Genomic DNA, 23,633 nt, shown 5'->3' with positions numbered 1-23,633 from the left:
TGAGAAGTCAATAGGTCTCACTCACTATTGGCTAAGAGGTCAAGAATGTAGGTTCTGAAGGCAGACTGCCTGAATACAAGTCCTGGCTCCACTACTTATCAGCTGTTTGACGCTGAGTAAATTACTTAACCTTTCTGGGCTTCCAGTTCCTGTTCCAGTTCCAGCTCCAGCTGGAGCTATTATTAACTTACCTCAAAGTACTGGATTGCTATAAGGATTGAATATTAAGAGAAGTACTTACAACAGTGCCTGGCACTCAGTAAACACATTTGCCAAGTCTATCGTGGCAACCCTAGGATTCCCAAACAGAACCACAGAAAACCCACCTCACTGGGATTTTTCTGTTTAGAGTAACAAGGGTGAGAAATGAAAGAGGCAATGACTGCCAAAGGGCTCGAGCTGTTCCCCAGGCAGAGGGACTCTTGAGGCCAGAAGCTACACTGATGGTGTCAATTCCTATGTCCACTGAGTGCTGTGAGGACAGGCAGTGGGCTACGTTGGAGAAAACCAGGATAACCATGGAGATCAGGACAGGGGTGCTAGGCTAGCCACAAACCCCTCCTTATGCTGATGGTGATCAGGACGGCAGTGACAACACTGAACTGGTATCAGAGACCGAGTAAACACATGCGATTTAGCTCTAACAAGGAGTAACGGTGACTCAGTGAGACAGGGAGAGGCCTTCAGCTTGTTCTTTGTGTTCCAGACCGCATGACACCCCGTGGGCGCTCAGGAAATGCTAAAAGCTCATAATGAGGAATAAGCCCCGCCTGCTCCAATGGCACAGGCTGAGTGAGGCCAGGCCAGCTGCGCCTCCCAGCGCTGCCACAAGGCTCCCTACGATGATTTTTTCCCCCCTAAGATTTATTGATTTTTAGAGAGGACAGAAAAAGGCAGGGGGAAGAGAGGGAAGCATCAACTCATAGCAGTTGCTTCTCACATGTGCCTGGACCAGGCAAGCCCAAGGTTTTGAACTGGAGATCTCAATATTCCAGGTTGATGATTTATCCGCTGCGCCAGTACAAGTCAGGCCCCCAGCTGGTTTTGAAAGACAGAATTGCCTGACCTGTGGTGGCACAGTGGATACAGCGTTCACCTGGAACGCTAAGCTAAGGTCACCAGTTTGAAACCCTGGGCTTGCCTGGTCAAGACATATATAGGAGTTGATGCTTCCTGCTCCTACCCCCTTCTCTCTCTCTCTTCTCTCTAAAATGAATTAAGTCTTAAAAAAAATAAAAAGACAAAATCCAGCCCTGGCCAGATTGCTTGGTTGGTTAGCATTGTCTTGAAGTGTAGAGCAGGGGTCCCCAAACTTTTTACACAGGGGGCCAGTTCACTGTCCCTCAGACCGTTGGAGGGCCGGACTATAAAGAAAACTATGAACAAATCCCTATGCACACTGCACATATCTTATTTTAAAGTAAAAAAAAACAGAACAGGAACAAATACAATATTTTAAATAAAGAACAAGTAAATTTAAATCAACAAACTGACCAGTATTTCTTTTTTTTTTTTTAAATATTTTATTTATTGATTTTTTTTAGAGAGAGAGGAGTGAGAGAGAGAGACAGAGAGAGAGAGAAGGGGGAGGAGCAGGAAGCATCAACTCCCATATGTGCCTTGACCAGGCAAGCCCAGGGTTTCGAACCGGCGACCTCAGTGTTCCAGGTCGACGCTTTATCCCACTGCGCCACCACAGGTCAGGCCATGACCAGTATTTCAATGGGAACTATGCTCCTCTCACTGACCACCAATGAAAGAGGTGCCCCTTCTGGAAGTACGGCGGGCCGGATAAATGGCCTCAGGGGGCCGCATGCGGCCCGCGGGCCGTAATTTGGGGACCCCTGGTGTAGAGGTTGCTGGTTTAATCCCTGGTCAGGGCACATACAGGAGCAGCTTGATGTTCTTGTCTCTCTCTCTCCCTTCTCTTGCTAAAATCCATAAATTGAAAAATAAATAAATAAAAAGACAAGATCGTGACCAAAAGCAAGAAAGGGCTCAGGGCTTGCTGAGCTGGGCAGCAGTGGATGGGCAATATCACTTAGGTGTCACTATTTCTTTATTCCTGTACCCACTACAATCAACAATGGGGAAGAGCATGCAGACAGACCAGTGAACTTCCCCATAAGTTCTTAGGTATGTGTGAAGTAATAATGAGAACTGGATTTTGCTGAAAATTTATTTATTTATTTATTTTCTTCTTCTTCTTTTTTTTTTTTGTATTTTTCTTAAGTTGGAAACGGGGAGGCAGTCAGACAGACTCCCGCATGTGCCCAACCGGGATCCACCCAGCATGCCCACCAGGGGGTGATGCTCTGCCCATCTGGGGCGTCGCTCTGTTGCAACCAGAGCCATTCTAGTGCCTGAGGCAGAGGCCACAGAGCCATCCTCAGTGCCCGGGTAAACTTTGCTCCAATGGAGCCTTGGCTATGGGAGGGGAAGAGAGAGACAGAGAGGAAGGAGAGAGGGAGGGGTGGAGAAGCAAATGGGCGCTTCTCCTGTGTGCCCTGGCTGGGAATCGAACCCGGGACTCCCGCACGCCAGGCCGATGCTCTACCACTGAGCCAACTAGCCAGGGCCTTTTTTATTTTTGATTATTTATTTATTTTTATTTTTTAAGAACAACTTTATATTTCTGTAAGTAGTATATATAAGGTCTACCGGAAAGTTTTGTCTGTTTCTATCACAAGTTTTGACACATAAGCACATGTTTATTTGGCACATGTGTGCCTCTCTATTTTTATCACTTAATGTATACATACTGATGTAGCAAATTAACTAAAACAATGTTAATTCACGTTAGTCTTATGTATGAAGCGATAGTGTACCCATGGCTACTGATAAAGTTCATTTACGCCACTGTATTGAATACGAATTTCAACAAGGAAGAAATGCTACAGAAGCATGTAGAAATTTATTGAAAGTGTTTGGTGAAGGTACAGTTTCTGATAGGACATGCAGAAGATGGTTCGAAAAATTCGAAACAGGTGATTTCGACCTCTCTGATAAGCCACGTTCTGGGCCACCATCTTTGATCGATGACAGTGTTGTTAAGACCATGTTGGAGCAAGATCCTTTTCTGACAACATCGGAGATTGCAGAAAGGTTTAATTCAGCTCAGCAAAGCATTTCGGACCATATTCGGAAGATAGGATTGGTGTGGAAATATATTATTTAATAAAGTTTATTGACGATAAGAAAAATTTGTATTTTGTTTTATTCCAAAAACGGACAGAACTTTCCAGTAGACCTTATATAAAAAAATTTTTTTTGGCCCTGGCTGGTTGGCTCAGTGGTAGAGCGTCGGCCTGGCGTGCAGAAGTCCCGGGTTCGATTCCCGGCCAGGGCACACAGGAGAAGCGCCCATCTGCTTCTCCACCCCTCCCCCTCTCCTTCCTCTCTGTCTCTCTCTTCCCCTCCTGCAGCCGAGGCTCCATTGGAGCAAAGATGGCCCGGGCACTGGGGATGGCTCCTTGGCCTCTGCCCCAGGCACTAGAATGGCTCTGGTCGTGGCAGAACGACGCCCCGGAGGGGCAGAGCATCGCCCCCTGGTGGGCAGAGCGTCGCCCCCTGGTGGGCGTGCTGGGTGGATCCCGGTCGGGCGCATGCGGGAGTCTGTCTGACTGTCTCTCCCCGTTTCCAGCTTCAGAAAAATACAAAAATAATAATAATAATAATTTTTTTTGAATTTAGAGAGAGGAAAAGAAAGAAACATTGATTTGTTGTTCCACCTACTTATGCATTCATTGTTTGATTCTTCTATGTGCCTTGACTGGAGGTCAAACCCCTACCTTGGCATATCGGGATTATGTTCTACCAGTGGTTGGCAAACCATGGCTCATGAGCCACATGCAGCTGTTTGGCCCCTTAAGTGCGGCTCTTTGGCCAGCTTAGGAGTACCCTAATTAAGTTATAACAATGTACCTACCTATATAGTTTAAGTTTAAAAAATTTGCCTCTCAAAAGAAATTTCAATCATTGTACTGTTGATATTTGGCTCTGTTGACTAATGAGTTTGCTGACCAGTGCTCTAACCAACTAAACTAGCCAGCCAGTTTGGGTGATGGGTATGCAACAGAATTGAATGACAAGATAACCCCTGGACATGTTTTCTTTGAATATATGTACCCTGATTTATTGATGTCACCCCATTAAAATAAAAATTTATTTATAAAATATAAATAAATAAATAAACTAGCCAGCCAGGGTCAACAAAGATTTTATTTTGAATGAAGTCACACAGGATTATCATAGGGCTATGCAGTGGGAGGTCCCTTTGCAGCCTTAACTTCCATGAGCATGTCACTTTTCTTGCCCAGACTATCCAAAAGAAATCCATGTTTAATCTTTTTCTTTTCTTTTTCTTTCTTTTTTTTTTTTTTTTGAGATAGGTCTACTTCAATGATCTAATGAGGATGAGAACATGACTAATAGGGACAGACAGGAAGGGAAGTAGCAATTCTTTTTCTTTTTTTTTTTGTATTTTTCTGAAGTGAGAAGTGGGGAGGCAGACAGACTCCTGCGTGCGCCCGACCGGGATCCACCCAGCAAGCCCACTAGGGGGCAATGCTTGGCCCATCTGGGGCTTTGCTCCATTGCAACAGGAGCCATTCTAGCTCCTGAGGGAGAGGCCATGGAGCCATCCTCAGTGCCTGGGCCAACTCTGCTCCAATGGAGCCTTGGCTGCAGGAGGGGAAGAGAGAGAAAGGAGAGGGGGAAGGGTGGAGAAGCAGATGGGCACTTCTGTGTGCCCTGGCCGGGAATCGAACCTGGGACTTCCACACGCTGGACCAATGCTCTACCACAGGGCCTGCATCAATTGTTGAGGCACCTTAGTTGTTCATTGATAGCTTTCTCTTCTGTGCCTTGACTGGGGGGGGAGGGCTACAGCAAAATGAGCAACCTTTGGGCTCAAGCCAGCGACCATGGGGTCTTTATGACCTGACACTCAAGCTAGGGACCCCGCGGTGACTTTGGTGTTTTGAACCTGGATCCTCTGCATCCCAGTCTGACGCTATATCCACTGTGCCACTGCCTGGTCAGGTTCCATGCTTAAACTTTCAAACATTTGAGTGAATACAATGAGAAATGAAAAGCTCTGCCAAGCCTGACCTATGGTGGTGTAGTAGATAAAGTGTTGACATGGAATGCTGAGGCAGCCAGTTCAAAACCTTGGCCTTGCCTGGTCAAGGCCCGAGAAGCAACTACTATCAATTGGTGCTTCCTACTTTTACTCCCCAAACCCCTTCTCTAAAAAAATAAAAAAAAACTCTGCTGAAGATAAATGTGTTATGCAAAGAGGCTATGATAAATACCTACCAACTGATAAAAGCTGTATGCCCAGTGAGACAATTCTGGTAGGGGCTACTATGGCTCCTGTGAGGGGCTAACCCATGGATGGGACAGAGACTGAATGCTCTGACTGCCCCAGATAACGTTTTCCTGGAGACCTGACTGCACGGGCAGCCTAAGGTTATATAAGTATGTTCGTAAAGTCATGGTGCACTTTTGACCAGTCACAGGAAAGCAACAAAAGACAATAGAAATGTGAAATCTGCACCAAATAAAAGGAAAACTCTCCCAGTTTCATACCTATTCAGGGCAGTTCAATGTGGGCTCACGCACAGATTTCTTAGGGCTCGTTAGGTAGGTATCCCATATAGACACTCCAGACTCGTCACTGACTGATGGCCTACCAGAACAGGCTTTCTCCACCAAACTGCCGGTTTCCTTCAACTGCTTATCCTGAGTGATGTTATTCCTATGTGGCGGCGCTTCATTATAAACGCGCCGATATTCACGTTGCACTTTGGTCACGGATTCGAATTTAGCGAGCCACAAAACACACTGAACTTTTCTCTGTACTGTCCACATCTCGACTGGCATGGCTGTGGGCTGCTCCACTGTATACATGGTGTTACATCATCATCATCTGCGCATGCGCACATACTGCCACATCATCCTACAGAAACTGGGAGGGTTTTCCTTTCATTTGGTGCAGATTTCACATTTCTATCGTCTTTTGTTGCTTTCCTGTGACCAGTCAAAAGTGCACCATGACTTTACGGTCACACTGTACATCTTGTCCTTTTTTTTTTTTTAATGATAATGTTCTATATTCTTTTTAAATTTTTTTTCTTTTTTCTGAAGTTGGAAACGGAGGCAATCAGACAGACTCCCACATGCGCCCGACCGGGATCCACCCGGCATGCCCACCAGGGGGCAATGCTCTGTTGCAACCAGAGCCATTCTAGCGCCTGAGGCAGAGGCCATGGAGCCATCCTCAGCGACCGGGCCAACTTTGCTCCAATGGAGCCTTGGCTGCGGGAGGGGAAAAGACAGAGAGGAAGGAGAGGGGGAGGGGTGGAGAAGCAGATGGGCGCTTCTCCTGTGTGCCCTGGCCGGGAATTGAACCCAGGACTCCTGCACACCAGGCTGATGCTCTACCACTGAGCCAACCGGCCAGGGCCCATCTTGTCCTTTTTTATCTTTCATTGACAACTGGTAAATTGGAATTCTAGTTAAAAAACCCTAAAATTGGCCCTGGCCGGTTGGCTCGGTGGTAGAGCGTCGGCCTGGCGTTTGGGGGACCTGGGTTCGATTCCCGGCCGGGGCACATAGGAGAGGCGCCCATTTGCTTCTCCACCCTACCCCCTCCTTCCTCTCTGTCTCTCTCTTCCCCTCCCACAGCCAAGGCTCCATTGGAGCAGGGATGGCCCGGGCACTGGGGATGGCTCCTTGGCCTCTGCCTCAGGCGCTAGAGTGTGGCTCTGGTTGCGGCAGAGCGACGCCCCGGAGGGGCTGAGCATCGCCCCTGGTGGGCGTGCCGGGTGGATCCTGGTCGGGTGCATGCGGGAGTTTGTCTCTCCCCGTTTCCAGCTTCAGAGAAAAAAAAAAAAAAAAACCCTAAAATTAGTGGCTGAAGCTTTCACCTAAAAGGGGTTTGCCAAAGCCCTCTGCCTAGAAATGGCCAGCAGCAGCAAGATGTCGTTTCAATAATGTGTCAACTTCCTAACACAACTCCCTTCGCATCTAGCTTCCTGTGGTAACAAGCAGCTATGCTGTCCAGGAGTCTCCTAGTGATCCTACATCTGTCTCCCTCTCAAGTCAACTTCTCTAATGCAGAGTGGGCCCAGCTTTTCTGGCCTGCCTGCAGCGCTTGGCAGAGCTTGAGGTACTGATCCCAACACTTTCTGAGCTGATACCTGGAGAACAGAGCTTCCCATTCAGCCCCTTCTAGTCTAAGCTCTGTGGCCCAACCCCTCTGCCATGGGGAATCCACTCCCTAAAGTGGATCATGGAGGCTGGTAGATGTCCATCCACTCACACACACACTTTCAGGGAGTTAAAACTTGCAGCAGGATGCATTTAGTCTTGTATCATCTGCCAAGATCATTTCCCATCTGCTAGAAGGAAGTGGCCACACAGCCTGCCTGTACCACCTGAGGCCACACATGGCAGGAATCACGCGACACAGAATGTTTGGAGCACTTGTTAATCCGTTATGATTTATTAGCTGTACAGCAGTAGATCCTCCTCCCCAGCTTTCAACCCCATCACATATTTTATTACAGGCTTCATGTTGGTGTCCTAAAATAATGGAAAATATCACACAGTACAGCTAAGTACAAAATGCATCAAACTAGAGTCTGATAGCTAACTGATGGCTCTTAAAAGCAATACACAGAAGAAAAAGTGTTTGAAATCAACAAGACTGAGGCTCTCTAAAAAAACATTTTAAACATGTGACAGTTCATGTGCAAGAAGAATCTTTTTAGTTGGTTTTGCTTCACATTACTTTTTTTTTTGAAGACCCAAAGTTTAAATTACTGACCTAGTGAAATTTTCTGGCCCAGTGTTTAAGGGCTGCTGTGACCCACTCATAATCACCCTCTGCTTTAACAGAGGATGTATAAAACACAAAATTCAGCTACAGACAAAGAAAATGTGGATGGGAAATCATAACTGAAAGTTAAATGTACAAGGTTCAAATGCTGGCTCCATGGGCTGGAAATCACGGTCTTCCACGTGGGTGTCCGGTGCTAACGGGCAGCAGTCTGTGTGCTGTTCTGCTACATGATTGTGATCCAATTTCTTGTCAACATTTACACACTACAGCATCTGTGGTAACTTAATTTGCAAGTAATTAAAATGCTGGGTTTTCTCACACTGCACTTCTTTTTCAACCTCTTAATTAATGGAAAAGATTAAAATGTAAAAAAAGTTATTTACAAGCTTGACCATACCAGAAACTTTGCCAAGAAAGAGGCAAAGCCTTCAGGACAAAAACCGATCATAGCATGCCATATTATTGGTGTGCAGCCGACTCCAAGCAAAGGGAGTCAGGGAAAAAGCAAAAGCAAAAACCAGTTTAAAAGTCTAAGCCCTTCCCAAGTCTGCATTTACAATTAAAAACGCTCCTGGGAAGAAGACCATAGAACTCTGGGAAACCCGGTGGCCATTCTGGAGTGGTTTACATAGCAAGAGAGAGGGTTCAATGTCTCTGTTTCCAACTAAGAAAACCAGTTAGGCATCAACACTGTCCTCAGCACTTCACAGTAAACCCTCAGGGACTCAGAACGTTCCATGATTTGCTACCATCAAACGCAAGTTCTAGTTAAATCACATTTTTCTAACATCATCCTTGAAGTTTTAGTTCTCAGTATGTTTGGTAAAATGGTGTAAAATGGTGCTTTTCCCAAAGCCAAAAAAGAAAAAAGAGAAAAATTAAGATGCAGGCCGTTTAAACACAGCCCAGAGCAGTCCTGGCAATGACAAGGCCCTGCCATCACCGGTCCATCATGCTGAGGATCATCTCGGGGGTGAGGTCTCCATTGGGGGCATCTGTGGCAGCTGGCTGGGCCTCCTCTTCCTCCCCTTCCACGGGCTCTGCATCTGGCTCTTTTTTTACTTCAACTATAATGTTCTCAATTGCACCTGTATTCTGGTCTTCCACCTGAATGATAGCTGTTGCTGGCAAAAAAGAGCACGAAAAAAACAAATGTTCCATTAAAGCCCCCAATAATTGCAAAGGTCCTCTCGGTCTTGACACTAAATGAGTATCAGCAATGTAGGAGAGCCGCAGGTAGTAGTGATTCTGAGTATGTCAATCAGAAGACTCAATAATCTAAAATTGGCTATACAAAGCCCCAATACTCTAGGAACTATCAAAGAAGAAAATGCTGGCATTTGTCTTCATCTGCCTCCCAAATTACATATGTATTAAAAGCCTTAGTTTTCCTTAATGTCAGATGTAAATTTGGCCTTTACAAATAGTCTGAGAGGTGAAAAAAGCAGACAGTGTCACTAGGATCACAGAATGTGTGATGAAGGTCTGTTTTAGAGGATGTACCTACAGCAAGAACCTGATATTTTGACTCTGGAGCCCTCCCACAGCCAGGATTCTCCGGCTTGTTCACTCGGCGTGTAGATGAAAAGTTCCCAGGATCTAGAGTGAACCATCCCACTTTGATAAGACATCTATACATGAGGCTCAGTAGACACATTAAAAAGGTACATTAAAGCCTGACCAGGCGGTGGCGCAGTGAATAGAGCATTGAACTGGGATGTGGAGAACCCAGGTTCGAGACCCCGAGGTCACCAGCTTGAGCATGGCTCATCTGGTTTGAGCAAAAAGCTCACCAGCTTGGACCCAAGGTCGCTGGCTTGAGCAAGGGGTTACTCGGTCTGCTGAAGGCCCGCGGTCAAGGCACATATGAGAAAGCAATCAATGAACAACTAAGGTGTCGCAACAAAAAACTGATGATTGATGCTTCTCATCTCTCTCTGTTCCTATCTGTCTGTCCCTATATATCACTCTTAAAAAAAAAGATTAAAGCCTAAATTAAATGACAAAACAAAACATGCCAGCTTTCAGGAGATCTGGAGCAAAACATGACAAGACTAGAGACCTGAGTTCCCCAGAGTCTGCTGTCACAAGGGCTATGTCTGTACAATAAAAACTGTAGCCCACAGTCATATGTAGTACGAGGTGGAGGGTAAACACCTCCTTTGTGTCCACTCATTAATCAGAAGTCTAGCAACTAAATCCACAGGCCTGGATTTCTTAGACGAGGAACAAGTTCAGCACAGAAAAACTGCTTTCTCTCTCCATCCTTTAACGTTTGGCTCTTTTACATTCGTTACCACATCAGTTCTGCCAGCTGACTGTGACTTCAGTTGTTTTGTAAAATCCTCCCACATTAATAGTACCCATCTTGTAGAACCTAAGTACTCTTCTATGCTAAACTTTTACTAAAATAAAAGTTCCCAGATATTTCAGGCCTCAGATATTCCCCAGTAAAAATAAAAAATTTGCTTTCCTAAGAGTTGGTTCCTGGTACAACCATAACTTGTTCTAATGGCTTCATTCCCATCTTCTCAAAGAACAGGACCTGCCTGGCTTCCTCACATGCTGGGAGAGGATGCTAGCCAGGTCCTGAGCTGAGACAAGTAACCTACGCTGGTTCTGTTTGGGTTGGTTGGTTCTGCCAGGGGGGCGTCCTCTTCTTTTCTTGGCGGGTGGTGGGGCCGGGGTCACAGGCTGAGGCTCTGGCTCAGGTTCAATTTCCACGGCAGGTTCCTCCTCATCCTCATTGTCATCCAGGTCTGGCTCAGCATTTTCTTCTCATGAAATCAGGGAGAACAGGGGGGGGAAGAAAAAATTTACACAAATAATCACAAACTCTGTGAAGATTAGGTATGTATTTGTTTTCATTGTTAAAAGCTTATTTTAAAAATGCTTTTGCTGAAATTTTTGCTATCAGCCATAACAGAATATTGGTATTGCAGCAGAATGAATAAGTAAATGAACTTGACTAGTTAATCATATTTTATGCAGATTGAGTATTTTTCTTTAGCTTTAGACATCAGAATATTGAGTTTCAAATCTTAAAGGTAACACCACCTATGCCAATCATATAACAAAACCACAAAAATAGTGTTTAGCCTGACCAGGCGGTAGCACAGTGGATAGAGCGTCAGACTGGGATATGGAGGACCCAAGTTCGAAACCCCAAGGTTGCCGGGTTGAGCATGGGCTCATCTGGTTTGAGCAAGACCCAGACTGAGTCTAAAGTCGCTGGCTTGAGCAAGGGGTCATTCAGTCTGCTGTAGCTCCCGGTCAAGGCACATATGAGAAAGCAATCAATGAACAAATTAGGTTCCGCAACAAAGAATTGATGCTTCTCATCTCTCTCTCTTCCTGTCTGTTTGTCCTTATCTGTCCTTCTCTCTGTCTCTGTCACACACTCACACACACACACACACACACACACACACACACACACACACACACACAGTGTTTAAGTTGAAAATAAAACAGCCTGACCAGGCAGTGGCACAGTGGCTAGAGCGTCACTCTAGGACATGAAGGACTCAGGTTTGAAACCCCAAGGTCACCAGCTTGAGTGTGGGGTCGCTGTCTTGAATGTGGGATCAGATATGACCCCATGGTTGCCGTCTTGAGCAAGGGGTCACTGGCTTGGTAGAATCCCCCCCTCCCCCATCAAGGCACATATGAGAAAGCAATCAATGAATAACTAAAGTGTCGCAATCACGAGTTGATACTTCTCATCTCTCTCCCTTCCTGTCTCTCTCGCAAAAAAATAAATAAAATAAATATTCTCTCTATCCACTATACAATAAAGCAAGACATTAAGCCTGAGATGGACTCTTGAAGCTGTGGTCCTGTTGTCTCTGAGTGGGTATGGGTGTGTGCCAAGGGGCAAGACAGAAGGTCCTGATGCACTGTGAGGTCCTGTTCACTAGGATGAACAGCAAAGAATTCCTTGATGACTATTATTGACGAGCTTTTTAAAAAAATTCATTGATTTTAATGAGAGAAGGAAGAGAGGAGAGGGGGAGAGAGAGAGAGAAAGAGAGAGAATATCAGTTTATTCCGATCGGGGATCAAACTGGCAACCTCTGCACTTTAGGGCGACACTCTAACCAACGAAGCAATCTAGCCAGGGCTATGGACTTTTTAAAGACCAAGTTCGTGTACTTAATCTAATTCCCAGCTTAATTTAAATACCAGATCCAAAGGGTCATTCTTAACTCCCTTACTTTGTCCCTAATGCCATAATCACACAAAGAGAGAGGAGACTACTGAAGAAGAAATATTGATGAGGAGACTGATACACAGCTTTGAGCCCCAGATCTCTTATTCTCTCTGAGACCTATGACAATGACCACACTGGACCTCAGTGTCCTTATATAATTTTTAAAGCTCCCAACCTATTTACTAGTGATCTGAAGGTCAAAAAGCTGAGATAACCCAAGTAATCATGCTTTGTGACACTCTACTACATAACACAGCTGTATTGCCCACCGTATACCACAATTGAAGATTTCTCCATTAAACCGTTTAGGCTTCATTACTTATTTAGTAAGGGTTGTTACCCTCATTTTATAGAAAAAGCAAGAAGCTAAGTGATTTGTAAGGCACAGTTAAGGCACAGCAAGTGGCAATCAAACCTCTGACCCCAATTTGGGGCTGTTCTGCTTGCCCAGCCCTGCAGGCAGCGGAAGAGCTCTTGTTACCGCCCCCTCACCGCCACTGCACAAAACACTCCCTGCCTGCCTTCCTCCAGGAAGCACAGGGGACAAGCACATTCCTTTTTTCTGGAACCAAATGATTAAATTTAGCAATCTGAGGGTAAATGCCTAATCTTCAGGACAAAAATGCCTTATTATGAAGTGAATAAACTCCTAGGTGAAATGTGGGGAACACACTGGAACAAGGCAGTGTGTCCAGAACTTCCTACTGAACTTATTTGAACCCCTATTGCCTAAGTTGGCCCAATGCCTAGAAAACTAAATAAATTAGGTTAGAACTTGGGGGAGAAAGTGCACAAAAAGGTTAATAGGGTTAAAAGTTTATTAGCTTGGAGAAATTTTGGCAAAACCCTTGAAAACAGAGGTAGACTCTGCTGGTCAGACTCTGAAGATGGCCAACAGGCGAAACTACTGGGAGAGAACAAATGACTGGCCTTTGAAAGCAGAGACGGAAAGCCCAGACTTTGGGGGTGGCAGGGAACACTTGTACTAGGCATGAGACCCAGAGCCAAACTGCTCTACAAACCAGCAGTGTAGAAGACAAAAGGGGGAATTATAGAAGAAACATATTAGGGACTCTTCAGCTAAAAGCTGCTTCTAGTGAAGTACAATCAGGGACTGACCCATGGAGCAGTGCCATGGGAAAGAAGGGACAACATCTGTGACAGAACAAAGCCCTGCAACTAAGGGCACTGCGGGAACCGGCAAGCTCAAGGTTCTCTGTGGTCCTCTAGGTACACTTGGGCCTTCGGACATTCCTGGGCACCTCCCAGCAGTGCACACACTCTCTTAGACCAACAAGGGGGTCCCACACAGGTAGTTTCTTAGTAGAGAGTGGTGTGTGCTTTTATAAAAATTAAGCACACTGATATTTTAGAGGTTATTCACTTAGAGACTGAAAAAGATACTGCTTAAAATACACTTTGCAGCAAAAATAAATTACTCTTATGCTTACTGGATGCCCCTCCAAGAAAAATCTCAAGTTCTGAATAGAAAAATGGAGGTTTTGCTAAAATAAACAAAAATTAAAGGAACCTTCTTACAGATCTAAATATAAAAAACCTAGTGCTTTTATGAACAAGTTTTAAAATAAAACCAATAATGTGACTAAAGTTCTTTAATATACTCAATTTTCAAAAATTTCATTTGCCTTCCCACTGTTTCTATTACAAGTAACAGAGGAGACAAAATGAGGAATCCTTAGAAATACATGAGGCACGATCTGTAACCCTGTCTGATGCTGCTTCTGGAGAACTGCGTGCTCCCAAATAAAACACCTGTCATTCTTCTCCAAAAAGTCACAGATGTGCCTTTTCAACTGGGTGCCAGCAGCCCAAGTACCCAAACTATAGAACCTGACACTTCGGAACAAATTTATATCCTTAAATGTGACTCCCACATTACCAACACTGCTGTTCTCCCTCCTTCTTCATGAGTCTAACACCTCAAAGCATACCTTCTGCTTGGATTTCATGATTAGAAAGGCAAAAATACCCCAGAGAGCAACAATGGTAGGAAAATAGACAAAGTTTTATTTATTTTATATATTTTTAAATTTTTAAAGATTTTATTCATTTTAGAGAGGAGAGAGAGAGAGAGAGAGAGAGAAAGGGGGAGGAGCAGGAAACATCAACTCCCATACGTGCCTTGACCAGGCAAACACAGGGTTTCGAACTGGCAACTTTAGCGTTCCAGGTTGATGCTTTATCCACTGCACCACCACAGGTCAGGCAAGTTTTAAATCATAAATGGAGATATTAAGGAAGGAAGAGAAAGGCTGACCTTCACGAATTTGATCAACACATCTCAAGGCTAGGCTGACAGAGGCAGTCAAACCAGAAGTTGATCAAGATGCTTAAGCAACCTTCTTCAAGTCCATTAGATTCATTGCTCAAATCTAGACCAGCTTCCTAAATGTAAAAGTTATGAACATAGAAAAGAAACTCTGCTGGCCTTAAAATATCACTAATCTGGGTCAACTGAATCAAGACATTAATTTTGCTTTGCCTTTAAATAAACACAACATATACGGTATTATTAAGCAATTTCTAGAATGCTATGAGAAAAAAAGAAAAAAAACTGCCCCGAAACAAACTGACTGCTGTTATATATATATATACATATATATACACATTAGGAAGATTAGCAGTTTCAAGGAAGAGTGCCTGCCTACTTCTATGTCCCAGCATATCTGTACACAAACCAGGCAACAAAATCCGCCCCGTGCAACCGAACCAACAAACAAGTCACTCACCACTGTCGGAGGAGTCTTCTTTTTTAGAGCGCATCTTTCTTTTCCTTCCACGTTTACTCTTCTTTGTTTCTCCTCCATTTTCTCCTTCTACACCATCCGGACCAGCACAGTTATCAGCATGTCTTGCCATGGTATTCTAACAAAAGGAACAAATCCTCTTTCACATTACTAAAAAAATAGGTATCAGCATTGGCAGTTCTCTTTATTTTAGTGTAATAAAATACAAAATGAAGTATCTATAGTAAGTCTAAATGTCTGCTACAGTATGTCCTAAACATGCTCTTCTCAGGAGAAATGGACTCCCTCTGGAGGGGGAGGCTTTGGAAGGGGAAGTGAGGGAGAGAGGAGGGAGAGATAGAAGGAAGAGAGTCCCTCTGAAGATGAGGCTAGCCCCGAGTGGAGGGTTTAGCAGCCTGTAAGCAGGAGGAGCCCAGCTCCCTGTCCTGTGCAGACCTGACCAACCAACACGGTCCCGAAGGAAGACAGAGAACACACCTGTTAGGGCATTCCCCATCAGCGATGGGGTCACACATGGACACACCTTGAAGTGGGGATGACTGCCCCTTCCCAAAGGACAGAGCACCGCTACGTTTATTACCGCAGTGGGAAGACCTGCCCTGCTTAGCAGCAGCAGACCAAGAACACGATATTAAAATATTTTTTATTTACTCATTTTAGAGAGAGAGAGAGAGACAGACAGACAGAAAGGAGGAGCAGGAAGCATCAACTCCCATATGTGCCTTGACCAGGCAAGCCCAGGGTTTTGAACTGGCGACCTCAGTATTTCCAGGTCGACGCTTTATCCACTGTGCCACCACAGGTCAGGCGAACACGATATTAAGAACCATAAGAGGATATAAAGCCGACTCTTACCCGGCGTGTGAACGTTTTTCCACACTTAGAACAGACAAAGGCCGCAGGGACAAAGTTGGGGTCGTGATAGCGTTTGAAGTGCATGTCGAGGAGCTGTTTCTGACGGAAGGTCTTGTCGCAGTGGCTGCAGGCATAAGGCTTCTCCCCGGTGTGGGTGCGCTTGTGCATGATCATGTGCCTCTCCTGAAAGAGAGCGGGTGGAAAAGAGGCTTCAGAGCCTGTCACCGGGCAACCCCAACTACCACCTGTGCCAATGTGGCCAACAGGGTTTTCTTTCCCTGGGATCTAGGCTTGTTGGAAGCACACACTGCTCTTTACTGGGGTGCCAAACTGCTTCCATGAATCCCAAGCAGATAATGCGCAATCTTGGGGGTGCTGATTCTCTAGCTCAGGGGTCCCCAAACTTTTTACACAGGGGGCCAGGCCAGTTCACTGTCCCTCAGACCATTAGAGGTCCGGACTATAAAAAAAAACTATGAACAAATCCCTATGCACACTGCACATACCTATTTTAAACTAAAAAACCAAAATGGGGACAAATACAATATTTAAAATAAAGAAGAAGTAAATTTAAATCAACAAATTGATCAGTATTTCAATAGGAACTATGGGCCTGCTTTTGGCTTTGCGCTGCCGCCACATACAGTACTCCAGGAGCACAGCATCCGCATCCTGTACTCCTCTCACTGACCACCAATGAAAGAGGTGCCCCTTCCGGAAGTGTGGCGGGGGCCGGATAAATGGCCTCAGGGGGCCGCATGCGGCCCGAGGGCCGTAGTTTGGGGACCCCTGCTCTAGCTCGTTCCCAAGTGTTCGGCTCTAGGACCAGATTCTTCCCTTCTCTCAGTCCTGAACTTAATTCCCAGTTATGAGAAAGAAGTGAGTTGTCTGCCTGAGGTGGGGGTGGAATGGGTAAGTTGTGACTGAATAAAACATCAGCTGGAGACTGAGATACAATCAACAGGATTTTTGGTGACATCCCTCGTAAATCATAGTTTGAAAATATTATTCTTAAAAATAGCCAACATATAAAGTATGTAAGAGTCCTCTGTTGAAACCTGACATCCATGTGGCATCAACTGCTTTCAAACTCTGAGTCTCTACCTGTCTGCAAGCATAATCGCACTGGTCACACTTAAAGCGCTTCTCATTCTTGTGTGACTTCTGATGCTGGATGAGGGCATAGCGCTCATGAAACACGGCATCGCAGTATCGGCACTTCTTGCCTTGCTCAATATAGGAATGCTGCTTTCGCAAGTGGACACCTGAAAGCAAAATATAAATCCCAGTCTAACTTGTGAAAACACAAACAAGCATTTCAACAAGTTAACACATTTCCTTTTAATTCTTAAAATAATTACTGCTATACAGAAAATGGATTAAAAGGAGGAACAACAACAGATGTGGGGAGAACAGTTAAGATGCTAAAACAGGACAGGTGAGAGAAGATGGTGGTTTGAACAAGGGTAATGGCAACGGAAATGGAAGGAAGGGAGAGAACTGATGAGAGATCTACGAAATTGAACCAGCAGGATTTAGTGATACATACAGAGTGCAAAAAGTAAGGTGGGTGTCAGGGATAATAGCCTGGTTTCTGGCTTAGAAAACCAAGCAGATAGGGGGCCATTTACTGAGACAAGGAACAGTAGATGAAGGCTGAAGCCCAAGCTGTGTGTGTTTTTGGGATGAGGGGTGGTCAAGGGGATTTCAAGATTCAGTTTTGAGGCCCTGGCCAGTTGGCTCAGTGGTAGAGCGTCGGCCTGGCGTGCAGGAGTCCCAGGTTCGATTCCCGGCCAGGGCACACAGGAGAAGTGCCCATCTGCTTTTCCACCCCTCCCCCTCTCCTTCCTCTCTGTCTCTCTCTTCCCCTTCCGCAGCCAAGGCTCCATTGGAGCAGGGATGGCCCGGGCGCTGGGGATGGCTCCATAGCCTCTGTCTGCCTCAGGCGCTAGAGTAGCTCTGGTAGCAACAGAGCGACGCCCCGGATGGGCAGAGCATTGCCCCCTGGTGGGCATGCCAGGTTGGGCGCATGCGGGAGTCTGTCTGACTGTCTCCCGGTTTCCAACTTAAGAAAAATACAAAAAAAAAAAAGGATTCAGTTTTGGACATAATGAATTTGGAATGCCCATGATATTAAAGTAGGGCAAAGGATGGCAAGGAACAGTAATATAAGCCTAACTCGTAGGAACATAAATTTAGGAGTTAGAATTTGAGTGAGATCATGGGAGCTGATGAAATCACTAAGCAAAAAGTAAAGAATGGCCTTGGCTGGAGCATCCCGAGAGGCAAAAGTTGTGGTTTTAATCCCTGGTTGGGGCACATACAGGAACAGATCAATGTTTCTGTCTGTCTGTCTCTCCTCTCCTCTCTCTCCAAAATCAATCTTTTTTTAAAGAATGGATGATTACGGGTCATGTGTTTTGTTTTTTTTTTCCCTGAAGCTGGAAACGGGGAGAGACAGTCAGACTCCTGCATGCGCCTGACCGGGATCCACCCAACACGCCCACCAGGGGGCGACACTCTGCCCACCAGGGGGCGACGCTCTGTTGCGACCAGAGCCACTCTAGCGCCTGGGGCAGAGGCCAAGGTCCCCAGCGCCCGGACCATCTTTGCTCCAATGGAGCCTCGCTGCAGGAGGGGAAGAGAGACAGAGAGGAAGGAGAGGGGGAGGGTTGGAGAAACAGATGGGTGCTTCTCCTGTGTGCCCTGGCCGAGAATTGAACCCGGGACTTCTGCATGCCAGGCTGACGCTCTACCACTGAGCCAACTGGCCAGGGCCTACAGGTCATGTTTTAAGAAATCTAACAGTTAAGGCCAGTGAGAGGAAAAAGTTACTAAAATAAGAGGAAAGTTGAGAAGCAACAGTCAGAGAAATAAGAAAGCTAACAGGAAGTAGTGTCATGGAAGCTAAGGGGAAAAAGTGTTTTAAGGAGGAGGGCACAGTCCACTACAAAGAATGGTGCTAAGACAGGTCAGGAACCTTTTAGGCTGAGAGAGCCATGAATGCCCCATATTTTAAAATGTAATTCCATGAGAGCCATACAATGACCCATGTACATTACACATTATCCAATAAAAATTTGGTGTTGTCCCGGAGGACAGCTGTGATTGGCTCCAGCCACCCACAACCATAAACATGAGCAGTAGGAAATGAACGGATTGTAATACATGAGAATGTTTTATATTTTTAAAGTTATTTTTTTAAATTAAAGATTTATCTGTGAGCCAGATGCAGCCATTGAAAGAACCACATTTGGCTCATGAGCCATAGGTTCCCGAACCCTATGCTAAGAGATCAAGGGAGATGCGTGCAATGTTCCCTACATTCTGCAATGTGGTGTCATTAGTGATCTTAGCAAGAGCCACTTTACAGAGTGACGGGGAATAAGCCAGATGGGAGGGAAATTAGGAGCTGTGGAACAGAGGGTGTGAGGGTTGGTTAGGAAGGAGGTTGTAATTAAACCTAGAAGGGAAAGTCATTTTCTTAAAGACAAGAGAGATGTAAGCATGCTTAGAGGTACAGTGAAAGATCAAGGAGTGAGAATGTAAAGATGAAGGTACAAAGACAATACTGATGGTGTAAAGGCTGCCGAGAAGACAGGAGAGTGGGATCAAGGCAAATGCAAAGAGAGAGAGACCAAGCAAAGGGAAAGACCAAGGACAAGAAGAATAACACCAACTCTCTAGTAGCAGGTGGGAAAGCGGATAAATGTAGATGCAGGTAGGTTTGATAATTTGAAGTTTCAACCTGCTGCCTTAACTTTGTTAAGCAGGCAAAGAGGTCACTTGTTGAGACCAGAGAGACAGAGAAAAGGGGAAAAAGATTAGAGGTTTAAAGAAAATAAGGGTGATTTACCTAACTGTCATGGTCCCTCCCACACAGCAGTCATCCAAACATATATATAGAATATGAATCAATGAACAAACTCACTGAGGAGAGTTTGACAAGGACAAAGAGTTAGACTGGCTAGGAGCAATGGGAGCCCAACTGCATTTAGGATCACGAATTTATGGTGCTACCAATCTGATTCAACGAAGGTAATATATCAAACTTAAAGATGTCCAACTCCAAAAAAAAAAAAAAAAAAAAAAAAAGATGTCCAACTCTAGGTAATAGAAATGAGGTAAGGGAAGGAATGGTTGACTTTTTAACTCACTACCCATGTTCACTGTTTGAAGACCTTTTATATACACATATATTTCAAATAATTATAAAGCTTCAACTTTCCCCTCTGGTCCTCTGATAGAGATCTAACCAATAAGTAAAAGACTTTCTTTCATATATAGTATTCTTATTAAATACTTGTAATAACAGTCCTGTAAGGTAGGTATTATTCCTGATTCGACTGAGGGAAAAAAATGGCTCAGAGCAGTAAGTATTTGGAAGTGAATCTTGACTCGAGTAGGTCTGTCTCCAAAGCCTAGGCTTTCTTATGTCACAAAGTGACTAATTAACGTTTATTTCTCAAAGGACAATGCCTTTAAATCTATGTTCCTGATTTGACCTGGGTACTTATAATTCCCCCCCAATACGAGAAATAACTTTTGAGGACTCAAGCCCAGCTTTGCTACTCATAAGCTATGCTGTGTAGCTTTTGATCAAGACACTTGTCTGAGCCTTGGGTTTATCAGCTGTAAAGCTAGAATACATGTATATGGTCGTTGTGAAGATCAAAAGAGTAAAGAAGTCAAACTACTACTGTTTGCCAGCTTCTAGGCAATTTATAAAGTAATAGACAGTTTGTAAAGTACCATAATTTATCTAAATATCAAAATGTAAGAATTATTTTCAAGGACAAAGAGCAGACTGGGGCAATAGTTTTAAAATCTTTTAAATAAGAAAAACAAAGGGAGAAATCCAGGTGATCATATCTTTAAGTGTAAGTCATACTAAAATTTCTACTGCTAAATTTTGCCTCTATATTTATATAAAGTCTCATTTAATTATGTGCAGAAATGTAGTTATGTTACCAAAAAACCGGCCTAATTACCTAGAGAAAGTACAATGCAAAGCAGACTGACCTTAGTTTGAATTCTACCATGTCACTTGCCTATCTACGGACTTTTACATTATGGCTACTAATTAAAAGTACATTACTGTTTCCTCTCATTGGCTCCCGTTAACTTATAAATGAGCTACATTCAGGAAACAATCTTGTGGCCTGACTGTAGTAAAAGAAAAAAAGAGGGAAAAAAAAGCAGCTAAGCAATGGCCTTTATTAAGTGGCAGGCCATTCACATACACAAACTTATATAAGTCAGAAAAAGTTTTTCTTAAGATCTTCATATTTTCAGAAATCCTTCAAAGTATTTTTTGTCACTAATTTACTTACCCAAATCACTTTTTCGGGCTATGACAGTGTCACAGTGGGGACAGTGAAATTTGGCCACATTTTCTGTGTGCTTCTGTAAAATGTGCATCTTCATGGTACCACTTTGGGTAAATCGAGCATGACAAATATAACATTCATAAGGTTTTTCCCCTTAAAAGCAAATACAGAGTGAATAAATCAGATGAAATGACTAAATACTGTCATTTAATTGGACGGTAATTCAGATGGCAGTAATTCATAAGGCAAAGCCACAGAGAATCGACAGGTCTTACTGAGAAAGGCCAAAGCTCAGGCCCACTGACTGGCTCATACCTATATTCAGAGATGGCAAACAAGTCATAAACTGCTGCTGCCACCTTTGCTCTGCCCAGCTCTGCCACTGAGTCGTATATATTAGAAAGAGAACTAGTTCCTACAGCAATGCTTACCTTTGGGGGAGAGCAATGGGAAGAATGGTGGACCTATATAGGTAGGTTTTTCTTTTAAGAAAGGAGTTCTTAGAAAAACTGAGCGAGCTGGGTTAGGTAGTCTACCCAGACTTCAACAGTAAAAACTTTCCATTCTCCAACGTTTATTCAGAGCAACGAAATCAGAAGATATGCCAGAGAAGCACTCATCAATTATATACTTTCATGCCAGCTTTGATTCCGGTAAGCAACATGGGCATGTGGTGGTTCACAGAGTGCCAATGGGATCCACTGAAAAGCAGTTCATTGATACATCAAGGAGGGCAGAAGTCCTACCTGAATGGGTTCTCATATGCCTTTTCAGCTTGTACGTGTCCCTGCTGGCATAACTGCACAAGCTGCACTGGAACGGACGTTCTCCAGTATGAGAACGAATGTGACGTTTTAATTTGCTGACCTGAAACACAAAGCAACCAAACCCCTTAGACTTCAATTAGCACAGACTGTACTGTGAGTGCTGTGGATTAGGCACAAAAGCTTAGCTTTTGGGCACTGAGATTCGGAATAAAGAAAGTCTAAAAGAGAGTATTTCTTCCTCATTTGTAATCTTTGCTTCTCAAATTCACATCATAACCCAAGGGAAGACGGTAAACGTTCAGGGGCATAAACCGGAGTCAAGAACTGGTCATTAATAACTGTGAAAGCTAGATGATAGGAACATGGGGGTGTATTATACAGGCACTATTCTACCTACTTTTATGTTTGAATTTTTCCATAATAGTTTAAAAATAATACATGCTTATTTACAGATCAATTTTCTTCCAAATTTTGAATCCAAATGAATAAGCATATGTTTTTTTAAATTTTTTTAATTTTTGTATTTTTCTGAAGTTGGAAAGGGGAGTCAGTCAGACAGACTCCCGCATGCGCCCGACAGGGATCCACCCGGAACGCCCACCAGGCTGCGATGCTCTGCCCACCAGGGGGCGATGCTCTGCCCACCCGGGGCATTGCTCTGTTGCAACCAGAGCCATTCTGGCGCCTGAGGCAGAGGCCACAGAGCCATCCCCAGTGCCCGGGCCAACTCTGCTCCAATGGAGCCTCGGCTGCGGGAGGGGAAGAGAGAGACAGAGAGGAAGGAGAGGGGGAGGGGTGGAGAAGCAGATGGGCGCTTCTCCTGTGTGCCCTGGCTGGGAATCGAACCTGGGACTCCTGCACGCCAGGCCGATGCTCTACCACTGAGCCAACTGGCCAGGGCCAACCATGTTTTTTAAAAAAGATTTTATCTATTGATTTTACAGAGGGGGTGGGGAGTGAGAAATATCAACTTATAGTTGCTTCACTTTAGTTGCTTGACTATGTGCCCTGACTGTACAAACCCAGGGTTTCGAACCAGCAGCCCCTGCCTCTTTCCCATCATCAGCACTTCCCAGGTGGGCCAGGCTTCAGGGGCCTCTCATTTAACCTTCCTCACTACTGACTATACTTTCCATCTTCTATGGGTACCTTTCCAACAAAACAGTGACTTTCTTTTTTTTCTTTTTTAAAAATATTTTATTTATTGATTTTTTAGAGAGAGGAGTCAGAGAGAGAGAGAAGGGGGAGGAGCAGGAAGCTTCGACTCCTATATGTGCCTTGACCGGGCAAGCCCAAGGTTTTGAACCGGCGACCTCAGTGTTCCAGGTCGACGCTTTATCCCACTGAGCCACCACAGGTCAGGCCAAAACAGTGACTTTCAAACTTGATACTACAAAGTGTTTTGAACACTCACTAATGTATGACTTGAAAAATTGAAAAAGTATTTCAATTTTAACAATAAAAAATCCTTACACTCCTAAGTGCAACATAGCACATTTTCATAACAACAATGGTTCCAACTGCATTACTGAATAAATCTCTTTCCAGGATGTGCCTAATTATTACACATTAAATTTGTATATGCATAAGACTATTCTGTCCCAACAAGTTATTTATTTCTGCTCCAATATCAAACTATTTTAATTTACTACATGGATTTACAATATTCAATAGCACAACCCCCTCATTCTTTTTTCATATTTTTCTTAATTATTCATATTTACTATTCTGGTTGAAATTTAGAATCAAGTTGTGTTGTTTGCCTTTTAAAAAAATTGTTTTCTTCACATATCAGATGCTTTCTATTGTTCAGTTCACCTCTAAATCTTATTTTTTTTTTACAGGGACAGA

The 23,633-nt window shown here is 44.3% G+C and overlaps 2 protein-coding genes across 4 annotated transcripts in view; one reads left to right on the top strand and one right to left on the bottom strand.

Annotated features, from left to right (window-relative positions):
* CENPT (centromere protein T) overlaps positions 1 to 10,989 on the top strand; it is a 186,826-nt gene extending 175,837 nt beyond the window's left edge. Inside the window, exon 14 of the transcript XR_010747059.1 lies at positions 10,941 to 10,989. The gene's annotated coding sequence lies outside the window, so the exon portion shown is untranslated. The remainder of the gene's footprint in view (positions 1 to 10,940) is intronic.
* The window catches only part of CTCF (CCCTC-binding factor), a 56,108-nt gene continuing 39,956 nt past the window's right edge, over positions 7,482 to 23,633 (bottom strand). For 2 of the 3 annotated variants that reach the window (XM_066349962.1, XM_066349963.1), the window contains 7 exons: positions 21,762 to 21,882; positions 21,019 to 21,168; positions 16,790 to 16,950; positions 15,686 to 15,868; positions 14,813 to 14,948; positions 10,462 to 10,623; positions 7,482 to 8,973 (listed from right to left, as the gene is read on the bottom strand). In XM_066349962.1, the coding sequence (XP_066206059.1) occupies positions 8,789 to 8,973; positions 10,462 to 10,623; positions 14,813 to 14,948; positions 15,686 to 15,868; positions 16,790 to 16,950; positions 21,019 to 21,168; positions 21,762 to 21,882 (1,098 nt within the window). In that variant the 3' untranslated portion in view covers positions 7,482 to 8,788. The remainder of the gene's footprint in view (positions 8,974 to 10,461; positions 10,624 to 14,812; positions 14,949 to 15,685; positions 15,869 to 16,789; positions 16,951 to 21,018; positions 21,169 to 21,761; positions 21,883 to 23,633) is intronic. The other variant, XM_066349964.1, reaches the window with a different exon arrangement.

Source organism: Saccopteryx leptura, chromosome 9 (genome assembly GCF_036850995.1).
Source record: "Saccopteryx leptura isolate mSacLep1 chromosome 9, mSacLep1_pri_phased_curated, whole genome shotgun sequence".
NCBI classification, from domain to species: Eukaryota; Metazoa; Chordata; class Mammalia; order Chiroptera; family Emballonuridae; genus Saccopteryx; species Saccopteryx leptura.
This window is presented reverse-complemented; position numbering and strand designations above follow the sequence as displayed.